The sequence below is a fragment of the Panthera uncia genome, chromosome A2 (genome assembly GCF_023721935.1).
Source record: "Panthera uncia isolate 11264 chromosome A2, Puncia_PCG_1.0, whole genome shotgun sequence".
In the NCBI taxonomy this organism is placed as follows: domain Eukaryota; kingdom Metazoa; phylum Chordata; class Mammalia; order Carnivora; family Felidae; genus Panthera; species Panthera uncia.
Window position 1 is genome coordinate 152509096 of NC_064816.1, and position 12859 is coordinate 152521954.

At 39.3% G+C, this 12859-nt stretch overlaps 1 protein-coding gene and 1 non-coding gene across 13 annotated transcripts in view; one reads left to right on the plus strand and one right to left on the minus strand.

The window, feature by feature from the left end:
* The window catches only part of TPK1 (thiamin pyrophosphokinase 1), a 349214-nt gene that overhangs the window by 334393 nt on the left and 1962 nt on the right, over nt 1–12859 (minus strand). For 7 of the 12 annotated variants that reach the window (XM_049642042.1, XM_049642043.1, XM_049642047.1 and 4 more), the window contains one exon: nt 12602–12660. The exons of 1 other annotated variant lie outside the window; for it this stretch is intronic. In XM_049642042.1, coding sequence (XP_049497999.1) covers nt 12602–12644 — 43 coding nt within the window. In that variant the 5' untranslated portion in view covers nt 12645–12660. Of the gene's footprint in view, nt 1–12601; nt 12666–12859 lie in introns of all 12 variants that reach the window. 4 more of the 12 variants (XM_049642040.1, XM_049642041.1, XM_049642049.1 and 1 more) reach the window with 1 other exon arrangement.
* LOC125931166 (U6atac minor spliceosomal RNA) lies at nt 8495–8617 on the plus strand. Its single transcript, XR_007460416.1, has one exon. It is a non-coding gene; the product is annotated as a U6atac minor spliceosomal RNA (small nuclear RNA).

The window sequence follows — 12859 nt, forward strand, 5'->3', positions numbered from 1 at the left end:
ATTGCTGGGGGGGATGCCAAACAGTACAGCCACTTTAGAAGACAGGTGGGTGGTGTCTTACAAAACTAAACATATTCTTACCACATAAATCTGGCAATCGTGCTCCTGGATACTACCTCTTAGGTCCACACAGAAGGCTGCACACGGATGTTTACAATAGCTTTATTCACAAATGCCAAACCTTGGAAGCAACCAAGAAGTTCTTCAATAGGTAAATGTATCAACAAACCATCCTACAACCAGACAATGGAATTGTTATTCAGTGCTAAAACAAGGAATGCACTATCAAGCCGTGACAAAACAGAGAAACCTTAAATGCATAATAAGTTAAAGAAGCCCATCTGAAAATGCTACATACTGTATGATAGTATGATATTCTGGAAAAGGCAAAACTATGAAGAAAGTAAAAAACTAAGTGGTTACTGGGGGTGAAGGGATTTAAAAAACTAGGCCTACCACAGACGATTTTTAGGGCAGTGAAAATACTCTGTACAACACTTTAAGGATGGATATGTTTTATTATACATCTGTGCAAATCCATAGAATGTAGAACAGCAGTAAACTATGAACTTTGGATGGTTATGTAGTGTCAATGTAGGGTCATTAATTTTAACAAATGTACCACTCTGGTTGGTGGATGTTGATAATGGAGGAGGCTATGCGTGTGCAGAGGGCATGTGGGAAATCTAGACACCTTCCTCTCAATTTTGTTGTATATCTACCACTACTCTAAAGAAGTTTAAAAAAAGAAAAAAAGAAACAAAGTAAAATAAAATAAAGGAAAATACGTTCCCAGTAAGCATTCTTGACAAGATCATCTGATTTTCTGGGAGTAGATTACTGATACCCATACTAGGCTAGTGGATCTGGAAAGTATGAAACTAAAGGAAATTGCTCGAATGTCATCCAGTGCCTAGAAGAGCTCCCGGTACACGGCAGGCACTCAAGTAACTGTTGCACAAATGACTACAGTATTTAGCCTGGAAGAAGAGAAAACAAGAATCTAGTTAAGGTTTTTCAACATTTGAAGGCAACTAACTAGAAATCAAAAAAAAAAAAGAGTCTCCCATACGATTGTCGTTAGAAAAAAAGAATGAAAGGTCTATTTCAGCTTATTTTAAATACACATTTTTAAGAATCAGTTGCCCAACAATGGTATGTGTCTTCCCAAATAGAGCTGCCTGAATGTGTTCAAGCAAAAAAACCCAAATGCTATGTTAGAGGAACATGAAGAAAGACGATACTCTGCCCTGAAAACACTGGGATTTCTGAGGTTGCCCTCCTGCCCTCTGCACATAGGATTCACTACTCACAACATCTTTACTAGATTAGGAATTCCAACAGCAGTTTACCTACTTTGAATATAAAAAATAAAGTTGCCTCAACGAAAGTAGCAGTTGGGTGGGAAGCCACAACCCTACACAGGACCTAAAAGTAAATCAAAAGCTTAAATTCTCTGGAAGTCATAACAAAGGAAATTATCCCACTGTGATAAATGAATACCTTCAAAGACGATGGTGTGATAAAGATATAGGAATACTCTCAGAATGAAATCCATTTGTTTAAGCATCTGTTTGCTACCTACAAAGAATAACTCTTTCTGATGGATTTAACCAAGAAAAAAGATAATAAAATTCATTTGATGAGACGCTAATGCACAAACACACCTCATTTTCCTAGAAAACCTCAAAAGACATCTGGTGTTGATGTATCAAAACCCACCGGTTTTTTGTTTCCTGGGCTTTTTGGGGGTGATCAATCCATAACGTTTTAGCATCGTGAATATTAAAACTGCCCTCGCAACTTCACTCGGTATTTTCAATGGTTTCACCTAAAAGAATGCCATTATTTCTGATAATGCTACCAAGTATCAATTGACAAGATTTTTTTTTAAGAATTAAGATCATTTTTAAACTCACTTCAGAAACTTTAGTTTCTAAAAGCATATAGCTATTAAAATGCTAATATGGAAAGATGATGCCACAGAGGCTTAACACCAGTAAAACACAGGAAACTGATTCTCTAGATGATGTGGAAAAGCTGGCTTATAAAGTTAATGAGATATTACTTAAGGCAAAAGAAACAATTTGGCCGTTAGCAATGAGGACAAGCCAAACATGTTTGTCATCAAATATAATGACACTAATTAAAAGAACGACAGAAACAAATATGAAAATCAATGAAAGTACAGGAAAAAATTAAGCCACCTCAAACATGCAAAGTGAAGTTAGAGCAGTAAATCTTATTAGCAAGTTAGAAATAAATAAAAGAGACTAAAAAGGAAAAATCCCAACAATTAGGAGTTATACACCAAGGGAAGTGTGACTAGTCAAAAGAAGTAAATTTCCTATTCAATGTCCAACTACCGGGGATGGATTTCTAATATAGCAGAAGAATGAAGAGGATTAAGCCCTGAAACTCGAAAATCCACCACTTTGTCTCTTAGATGTCCTAGCTAGCCCCAGATGATAAAAATATCACAATCCTTAAGCAGCAGCTTTGCTAGAGATTTCTTTGCCATCCACCAAAAAAAAAAAAAACAAAAACAAAAACAAAAACAAAAAACCTTGCCAAGTTTTCCAAGTTTCAAAGTAGGCCTAGTGCTTTGATTTACATAACAAAAAAGCCACCCTGATTTCAGGAAAAATACAGTCAGAAAACAAAGGTTTTAGTCCCAGTTCTATCTCAATACCCATTTCCAAAGGCTTCTCCTAAGAAAAGGAATATTCTATTCCCGGTGTTGAAAGGTCATTCCAGAACTATTAGTCTATCAGCTGGCTCTTGCCAATATGAAGAAAATGTATGACAACTTATCACTGTATATAGATCATATATTATCGTTAAATACAGATCAAGTGTTAATCAAGAAAATTTCGCATCTGAATTCAGATGTGCTCCAAGTATCAACTACACACTGGTGTTGGAAGATTTAGTACGAAAAACGTCAACTACTGCATTACTAATTGCTTATTCTGATTACATGTTGCAATAACATTTTAGATACTACATTAAACATATAATTAAAGTTAAGTTCACTTGTTCTAGCTTTTCAGTAAGGCTACTGGAAATGTTTAAGTTACATGTGAAATTACATTTTTATTGTATTGCATGGCCTGCTGCGGGCTGAACTCTTTACAGTAAGGTTTGTAAATTCTTTATTCTTCTACAGCATCTACTGAAGTATGGCCCATAACAAATACTCAAAAAACATTAAATGAACAGAGAAAACTTTAAATAGAAGCATAAAACAGCAACAAAGGAAGATCAAAATTGGCTTTTTGATTCATGTACCAGCTATATTCTGTTGGAGTGACACTAAAAACCTCCCTTATTTACTAATTGTGGCAATTCTGAAATAAGGACCAAGACAACAACAACAGCAAAAAACCTCTCAGCTGAATCAGTGAATTGGCATACCTAATTTGTTTGGGGCTGCATTATGTCCTCCCGGAATTGCTGTTGAAGTCCTACGCCCGTACCACAGAAAGTCACTGTATTTGGAGACAGGGCCTTTAAAAGGCTGATTAAAGTAAAATGAAGTCCTATGGGCGGACCTAATCTAATAGGACTGGTGTCTTTATAAGAACAGGAGATTGCGGGGGCACCTGGGTGGCTTAGTCAGTTGAGCGTCCAACTTCAGTTCAGGTCATGCATGATCTCACTGTTCATGGGTTCGAGCCCCGCGTTGGGCTCTGTGCTGACAGATCAGAGCCTGGAGCTGCCTCAGATTTTGTCTTCCTCTCTCCCTCTCTGCCCCTCCCCTGCTCATGCTCTGTCTCTCTCAAAAATAAATAAGTGTTAAAAAAAAAAAAAATAGGAGATTGGAACGCAAGTAACACACAGACCAAGAGGCAATTCGTGACAAGTGAAAAGGCAGCCATTTGCAAACCAAGGAGAGAGGCTTCATAAGAATTCACAGCTGCCAACACTGATCTTGGACTTCTAAATGTTTTATTATTTATTTTTATTTTTGAAAGAGAGAGAGAGAGACAAAGCATGAACAGGGGAGGGGCAGAAAGAAAGGGAGACACAGGATCTGAAGCAGGCTCCAGGCTCTGAGCTGTCAGCACAGACCCCAATGCGGGGCTCGAACCCATGAACTGCGAGATCATGACCTGAGCCAAAGTCAGACGTTCAACCGACTGAGCCCCCAGGCACCCCCTTGATCTTGGACTTCTAGCCTGAGAATTATGACAAAATAAATTTCTATCATTTAAGCCACCCAGTCTATGGTACTTTGTTATGCAGCCTTAGTACACTAACACATTGTTCCAAACACAAAGTTTTCCAATAACCAAGTGGAGTTTTGGCTTTTACACTTAAAATTCAGTTCCTCACTCACACTAGCTGTATTTCAAGAACTCAAAAGCCATATGCAGCCAGTGACCACTATATACTGTACAGTACAGACCTAGAGATGAGACCAAACCAAAAATTTCCAAAAAAGAGTACTTAACTAGTTGGGAGAGGTGACCAAAAAGTGTGTTACTACTACATATGGAAGCATTTTTAATCTTTAATTTTAAAACAAAATGTAAATGCAAAGGACTGAAAACCACCACTAGGTTATTATTATGATATGCTGAGTAGATTAGAGAAGGGAGTTCATAGTCTAGAGCTATGTTTGTTACATCTGAATGTCATCACCAAGGTTTCCTGCAAATTACAGCTACTGATGTAGGTGGCCAGGATACATTTATCATTATGAACAAGTCCAACTGGAGAACGCTAATACTCATCTTTAGATTTTATTATACCTTTTGTGGCTTGATCAGCCATTTTCAATGGAAATCAAATTCCAGAAATATAAGAGATGGCATGAATACTATTCAGAACAGGATATTCCTGGATTCATTACCATTTAACCATGAGGCATCAAAAACTATGTCTACTATTAATAATTTCATGCATCTGTAAATAATAGTGTTCAAGAAGCATGGAAGAAAAACACAGAATTCAAGAAATGAATAGTTCTGCTAGACTTGCCTAACAGGTCTGAACACATTTACTAAAATAAGTAGGTCTCTCCTTTAAGAATCAGAAAAATGAATGTAGAAATTCCAAAATGTAATTATCAGTATAATAAAGTTCATCTACTGGAAAGTATTTTACATTTGTGTAGAGTTCTACTTCTTAAAACTTGCTTTTTATACTTTATCTTTAATTTGCCCAAGAACTTCATGTTCGGATATACTCTTCTTTTATATAAAGAAACTAAGGCTCTAAGAAATTAAGTGACATGCCCGATGTCATGTAACTTGTAAAGGACTAAAACTCAAACCTTAGTCTTCTAGTTCCAAAACTTTGGAAGCTTCACCTTGTTAAAGCACTAAAACTATGACTAGAACAGTAGTATGTAAATGTTAGTTATAATAAAAATTGTTAATACAATTACAGTGACTTGATCAAGTGTGTACTGACAATACTTAAAATGGTAATTAAATTCAGTATAAATCTCAACCATGGTAATTCAGTTTAGAAGAAATAACTCCTGAGAGCATTATGGTCACAGGAATCTTTTTTTTTTTTTTTTTAATTTAAATGTATATAATCTTTTTGCAAAGAATTACCAAGCAGTAGATAGAAGGCTTTCTAGCATAAAATTTATTTATGATGATCAGATTAAGTGGAGAAAATAAAATGGGGCTTTAAAACCAGAGTTTATTTTTAAGTGAATAATGTTTCATATCTAATTGCTTTATTTTTTATTCCATCAGATCCATTTAAGAGTGACATAAAAGTGATTTATTTAGAATGTCAAGAGTCAACATTAAGGGGGATTTAAAAAGTGAGAAACAACCGAACTAGATTTAAAGAGGGTCACCTGCTCAGTCAGTTGAGCATCCAACCTTTGGTTTCAGCTCAGGTCGGTTCGTGAGATCGAGCCCTGGGTCAGGGTGTCTGTGCTATCAGCTCAGAGTCTGCTTGGGATTCTCTCTCTCCCTGTCTCTGCTTCTCTCTCTCAAAATAAATAAGCATTAAAAAATTTAAAATAAAAAGACTGAAGAATGCACAGTCGGTCCAAGTTTGGAATGAGCAACTAGAAAAGGTATTTTGCAACAGTGGGAAAATTTAAATATGGATGGGTACTATGAAATTTTATATGGGGAAAATGGAGTTATGAATTGAACAAAACAACTTACAGTATGTTCTCATTTAGGTTTAAAATACCTAACTGTATAATTATACACAACAAATATCTGGAGGGATATAAATACACATACACCACTTACACATACATGGTAGGAACAGTTATAATCTCTCAGAAGCTCGAATATGGCGTTTTTACTTGATTTTTGTTTATCTGTATCTTCTAAATTTTTATGATGCATATGTACCATGTTGTAAAAATAAAAATTTAAAAATAACATCAGTATTTTTATTAAGCCAAAAATGAAAAACCTCTCCATTTGCTGTGTCTCACGTTTGTGAAATAAGCACATGTGAAATAACTATCTCGAAGATGGTTTGACTCTTGTTATTTTCGCTGTGAGGTGTTTAAAATAAATCAAGTTTACTTTCAAACATATGGAGCTCTGAATATAAACCTTCACGATAAAAAAAAAAAAATCAAATGATCACAGACACTGAAGAACAAAGCAAGGAAAAGTCCCTATTTATAAAAGTATTTTGAAAAGCCATCCCTCTATTTAGAGAGTTTAAAACAGCAATTGCATGCTCATGCCAGTTAAATATTATTCATCATGAATCTGAAACCTTTAGATAAAAAGTTAAGAAGGCAATGAAAAAATAAAAATGTTTGTATTCTTCCCATACAACAGCGTTAAAATGCTTTACAGGTATTCTCAATCTTCACAATCACCGTCCTTGGAAAGTCTCATTCTCCCTATTTCACTGATGAGAAAACTCAAGATTTAAAGAACTGCATCCAGAATATATTACCTACTTAGCAATCATTTTGCAATACTGAACACATACATCAAATTATTAAGCTGTACCCCTAAGACTAATACCATGTTATGTAAATTATACCTCAATTTTTAGAAAAACAAAAACTCCCAAACTGATTTTTAAATTTTCTTGAAATGTTTATTTTTGAGACTGCGCACCCATGCAAGCTGGAGAGGGTCAGACAGAGAGGGGGTATAGAGGATCTGAGGCGGGCTTAGCGCTGACAGCAGAGCAGAGAACCTGATGCAGGGCTCGAACCGGCAAACAGTGAGATCAAGACCTGAGCTAACGTCAATCACTGAACCAATGGAGACACCCAGGCACCACCTACAAATTGATTTTTTTAAAAAGGAAGGATGGGGTGCCTGGGTGGCTCATAAAAATGAAGACTCTTGATCTAAGGGTCATGAGTCCGAGCCCTATGTTGGATGTATGCTTAAAAATAAAAATGTAAATAAAATTTAAAAAGCCCCCCCAGCTAGAAAAATGCAAGAATCATAAATATTTCACAAAATATCTGCAAAAGGCCAGTAAACATGTGAAAGATTAGCATTCTGACATAAAGGAAATCTAAATTAAAATCACAGGGATACCTCTACACACCCACCAAATGGATAAAATTTAAGACTAATTCCAAGGACTGGAAAAGAACATTCTAGGGGGTAAATTTAGCATGAGCTAAGGCAAGAATATCAAAGCTGGAACAAATGTTCACAAAAGTAAACAGCGGGTAGTTTACTTGGGTTGGGCACAGAGGGGGGAAATAAAAATGTATTCTGGAAAAGTAACTAGGATTCAGAACTTGGAGGGTCTTCAAGTCCAAGAGAAGGACTCTAACCCATATAGGATCAGCGAACCGTGACATGGATGACAGCATTGTACAGAATGTTCCAAGTGGGGAGGATACAGACACTTTCTAATCTTCTACCTTGCATTGAATTTCTCTCTCCTCACCAATCTGGTTTTGCCCTCCTTGCTCAACCCCAATCTCCACCTGCACTCTCCAATCTCATCAGACCTCTTTCCCTTCTCTCACCACCAGGTCAGAAGAGGCACATCACCTGCGCTGCTTTTCTGCTTACCTGAGCCTTCTCTCAGTTAAAGCCAGTGCTTTTGCAGAGATGCAGCTGAGGTCTCTCCACCCCTAGGTTTCCTGCCTACTCCAAACTGCCCTCATCTCCTTCCCCCGAGCCCCAACCTTCCCTGTGTAGGTTCCTGTAATACATAATTCAACATCTAACTAGAATGCATCTTGTTTTGTTCTCAACTCTCCAACCAGACCATAAATTCATGGATAGAAGGGATCACCCCTTTCCCTTTTGCACCCCCGCAGCACCTACCACCAAAGAATACACACTAGCTAGTGGTTGGTGCCTCTTGATAACAAATGCAAACACACCCTTTCATCTAACAATTCCACTTCTAGAAATTTATCCCACAAATGTATTCATATATATGCAAAAACACTATGATCAAAGATATGCATTGCAGATTATAACAAACACTAGAAAAAACCTAAATGTCTATTAAGAAAGACTACTTCATTGGATACTGTACTGCCTATTAAAAAGCAAAACGTGGGGTGTTGTATGAAACAAGGTCAGCACTTCCCTCGACGAGGACGGAAGAGACCCTCAGGCTTAACAATATGCACACACGCTTAAGGCACTGCCACCTACAACCTGGCATCTAACCATTTTTCTTTTTTAATCATTAGTTTCAGACCTGAAACTAATTCCATAACTACACTGGAAATAAAAACAAAACAAAAAACAAACTTAGGACATCTACATACACAGATCCTAACAAGTGAAAAAAAAGTTGCAGGAAAAAGGTAAAACAGGTCCTATCTTACATATATACACATAGACACATAATGTATAAAAACATGAAATTTTAGAATGATAATCTCTGGCATGTAGGATGGACTTTTTCACTTTGGAAACTTCTGTTTGGAAAAAAACAAGCTGAACAAGGAAGACATGCTACGTATGTAGGGAAAACTACCTATATATTTTCACTCACTGCCCCTTAACAGTAATTTATAGTTTATACCATGAATCCATTTTCTCTAAAACAAGAGTAATAATATGCTGAGGTGTATGTACCAAAATGAATATTTAGAACACATGCCAACGGTTAGTAGTGGTTATTTCTAGAAGAGGGATTTCAGGAAACTTTCCTAATTTATATCAGAGGTTTTTCTTTAATAAGCACTTACTTTAGTCACCAAAAGAAATTTTTTTTAATTAAAATCTCTTTCTCTGAGCTAGGATCCCAGAGAGATCAGCATGTCGGTCCACTTGGCAAGGAGTTACGAGGCCCAGCTTAGCTGTGGGACTGCCCACTGGTACTAAATCTGAGTAAGCATCACAGATCACGGAGATCTACAAATTAGACCCACAGAAGTTACCAACTGAAAAACTACTTCTCTACTAGGGAAGTACTAAATGTCTGTTTGATGAAGAGAATACCTCTCATGTAAAGTGAAACTTAAATAGTTACTGAATCACTGTAAAAGGCCAGGCAGTGCACTGGTTCCTCATAATACACTCACTGTTCTGTTTTTGAAGATCTCTTAGGTATTCAGAGTCAACCGTAAACTTGCCTGAGATAAGGCAGAAATCCCCACATCCTTCCACCCTCAGTGGAGGAAGAAACGAGGAGAACCGCTAGATCAGAGAATCTCCCAAGGGAACGCTGGATTCTGTGAGGGCAGATCTCTGCTTCATAAAGATCTCACAGCCACTGTCCATGCCCTTCTCTAGCAAGGAGCTTACAGGTGTCTGACCTGAGGAGTCCAGGCCTTCTCCACTATACCTTCCATAAAAACAGAGCAAGCAGAACTGCTTGTTTTTCCTACAATTTATTGCTCCAAATTTTTCCCATCTCAGCACTGACCCTAAGATCCAACTGCTATCTTGTCTTCCCCTTAGACTTGCTCGATAGCGATAGCTTATCAGTATGGACGCTAAGTGCTTTATATGCATTACAACTAATTTATACTCCCAATAACCCTGTGAAGTATTTGCATTTTATCTGTGAAAAACCTGAAATACAAGGTCTGATAACTGGGGCTAAAAAGAAAACCACAGGCTCAAATGAGAGTCACTTAGGCTATCAGGAACTATCCAGTGGGCACCCATGAGGTGATGTGTTTACATGGGCAGTTCTCCATCTCCCAAAGGAAGGTGACCTCATCCGAAATAATCCTTTTTCTATTGATTTCCTTGTCCCCCTTTAAAATCCTTTCCCTTTCCGTAGCCCTCTGGAGCTGGGATGCTGCTAATTTCAGGAATTGGTTAATAAAGCCAATGACATCTTGAAAATTCACTCGGGGGGCACCTGGGTGGCTCAGTCGGTTAAGAGTCCGACTTCGGCTCAGGTCATGATCTCACAGTTCGTGAGTTCCAAGCCCCACGTCGGGCTCTGGGCTGATGGCTCGGAGCCTGGAGCCTGCTTCCGATTGTGTCTCCCTCTCTCTCTCTCTCTCTGACCCTCCCCGTTCATGCTCTGTCTCTCTCTGTCTCAAAAATAAATAAACGTTTAAAAAAAAAAAAAAATTCACTCGGTTGAATTTTTGTTATTAAACACTGTAAGTAGTGGCAAAACTAGGGTTTAAACCAAGAGATTCAGATTCCTTGACTCAAGCTTTACTATACTACACTAACTCTACGATCTATTCCTTTCAACCTAGAAAACACGAGAAACCTTCAGTCAGCTGTTGCCACAAAACGAACAAATCTTTTTGAATTTCTAAAAACTGAGTTTTATTCAAGGCCAACTCAAAACAGTTGCCCTGGATACACGACTGTCACAAAGAAGAGAGTGCTCCAGCAAAGGAACATTTGGTGTAGGGTTATCAGTATTTTTTACTTAAAAGGTTACAAACCACCAGACAAAGGAGGTTTCAGAAAGTTGCAGACCTTAAATTTCTAGAATATACAGGACTTTAATTTTATGGGGACCAGGGAAGGGTCTTCCTTTTTTCTTACCTTTTGTGTTCAGAACGCTCCTTTCTGGTTTTACCTAACAGATGTACAGTCTGTGCTCGGGTCACAAATAGAGCCCATGCTTTGAGGTTCTGCAGAGTCTGACCTCAGTAAATGTTAAAGTATAGCTTCCCAAGGAGCCCAGGAGCAGGGCCCAAATATATAAAAAGTTGAAAATTTCCTTGATCACAGTAAAGCACTTAAACAAAACTGATCAACAAGCCACATGGATCAAGTGTCGACTCGTGGAAATGCTATTGGTTTGGCTACTACTGAGTACTAAGAACTTGATTTTGCAAAATATTTGCCCACACCTTTTTTTTTTTCTGTCAAGGCTTTCCTCAAACTTTTGAAAAGCTGTTTACACAAATAATTCAACGCTCGACCTTTTAACAAGGGTCAAACAGATCTGGGTTCAGATTCTAGCTCTGCTACTGCTTTCCTTCTCTTGCAAGTAAGTTATGAGCGTCTATGTGAAAAACTCAGCGTAGTGAAGGAATGCAGAGTTAAGAAGTCAAAGTCCCCCACTTCTATTCTTTGTTCTACCATCAATACTTCCAGGTTGTGGAACTGGACAAGTTCAAATCAAATTCAGTACCCTAACAAAGCCCATTTATTCATGTGTTTACAGTAAACTTTAAATTATGCATTGTGGGGGCACCTGGGTGGCTCAGTCCGTTAAGCCTCGGACTTAGGCTCAGGTCTTGATCTCATGGTCTGTGAGTTCCAGCCCGGGGTCAGGCTCACGTTAGGCTCTATGCGGACAGCTCTGAGCCTGGAGCCTGTTTCGGATTCTGTTTCCTTCTCTCCCTACTCCCTCCAGGCTCCTGTTGTCTCTGTCCCTCAAAAATAAATAAATGTTAAAAAAAAAAAAATTTTTTTTAATAAGATAAATTATGCATTCTGTTTAAATTTATGAACTGATAAAAGAGAAGCTCTACACCAGTAGAAACTGGTAAAGAAACATATTAAGAAAGGATTGGAGCACGTGCGTGGCTCAGGAACCAGCTGAGTTGCTTAAGCATCCAATTCTCGGCTTTGGCTCAGGTCATGATCTCACTTTTCGTGGTCTGGAGGCCCGGGTCGAGCTCTGCAGCGGGACAGCCTGGAGCCCGCTTCGGAGTCTCCCTCGCCCCCTCTCTGCCCCTCCCCCACTCGCAGTATCTCTCAAGCAAAAGAAAGGTGCGATTACGCAGGCGCATGAACGCAGCCTCACCAAAATTCTGCTTTCCATCCAGCACCCTGTGAATTACAGTAATTTTGAGCTTTAACATAATAAAAATCCTCAAGTGAGTGTTACGGCTTTAAAGTGCTTTGTATGGCCACTTTGTAACCTTTTATTGCAGAAGGTGACTGCCTTCAACCCCCTCGGTGTCTCCTAATCTAGTTCCACACCAGCTCAAGCGGTCAGAGGCCTAGGGGCTAACGTTGCAGGCGGCGCGGCCTCTTCCCCAGGTGGACCGCATCTAGTTAACCAAAGTCACTGGGTCCTAACAACGCCAGGTGGCAAGGACTAAGGTTTAGGCTTGCTTTTTTCAGGCGGGAAAAGTGACGCAGAAGGGAGGCTGGCGGGGTACGCCTAAGGCTGACAACTCGGGAGTCCAAGGCCAACTGCAAACATTTCTGGTCTAGAAGCCTCTCTGGGCTCCGAGGAGGGGCGCGTCAGTGACACCGAAACGTGGACAAAAGTACAGTACCGGTGGGAAGCAGGGGTTCCAACGGGGTAAAGGCATGCTCCATACCGGACTAGAGGCCTCTGCGCTAAGAGAACAGAAACGCCACGTTAGTATGTCCCCTAGCTAATTAAACAGCGCGCGAATTCGCCACAGGGCCGGCCGCGTCCGTCCCGCACCCCGGCGTCCGCTTCCGGGCGGAGCCCCCGCGGCGCCCAGGCGCTGGCGGCCCGGCCCGCGCCGCCCGGCGGGGAGGAGCCGGGAAGGAGGCCGCGGCGGGAG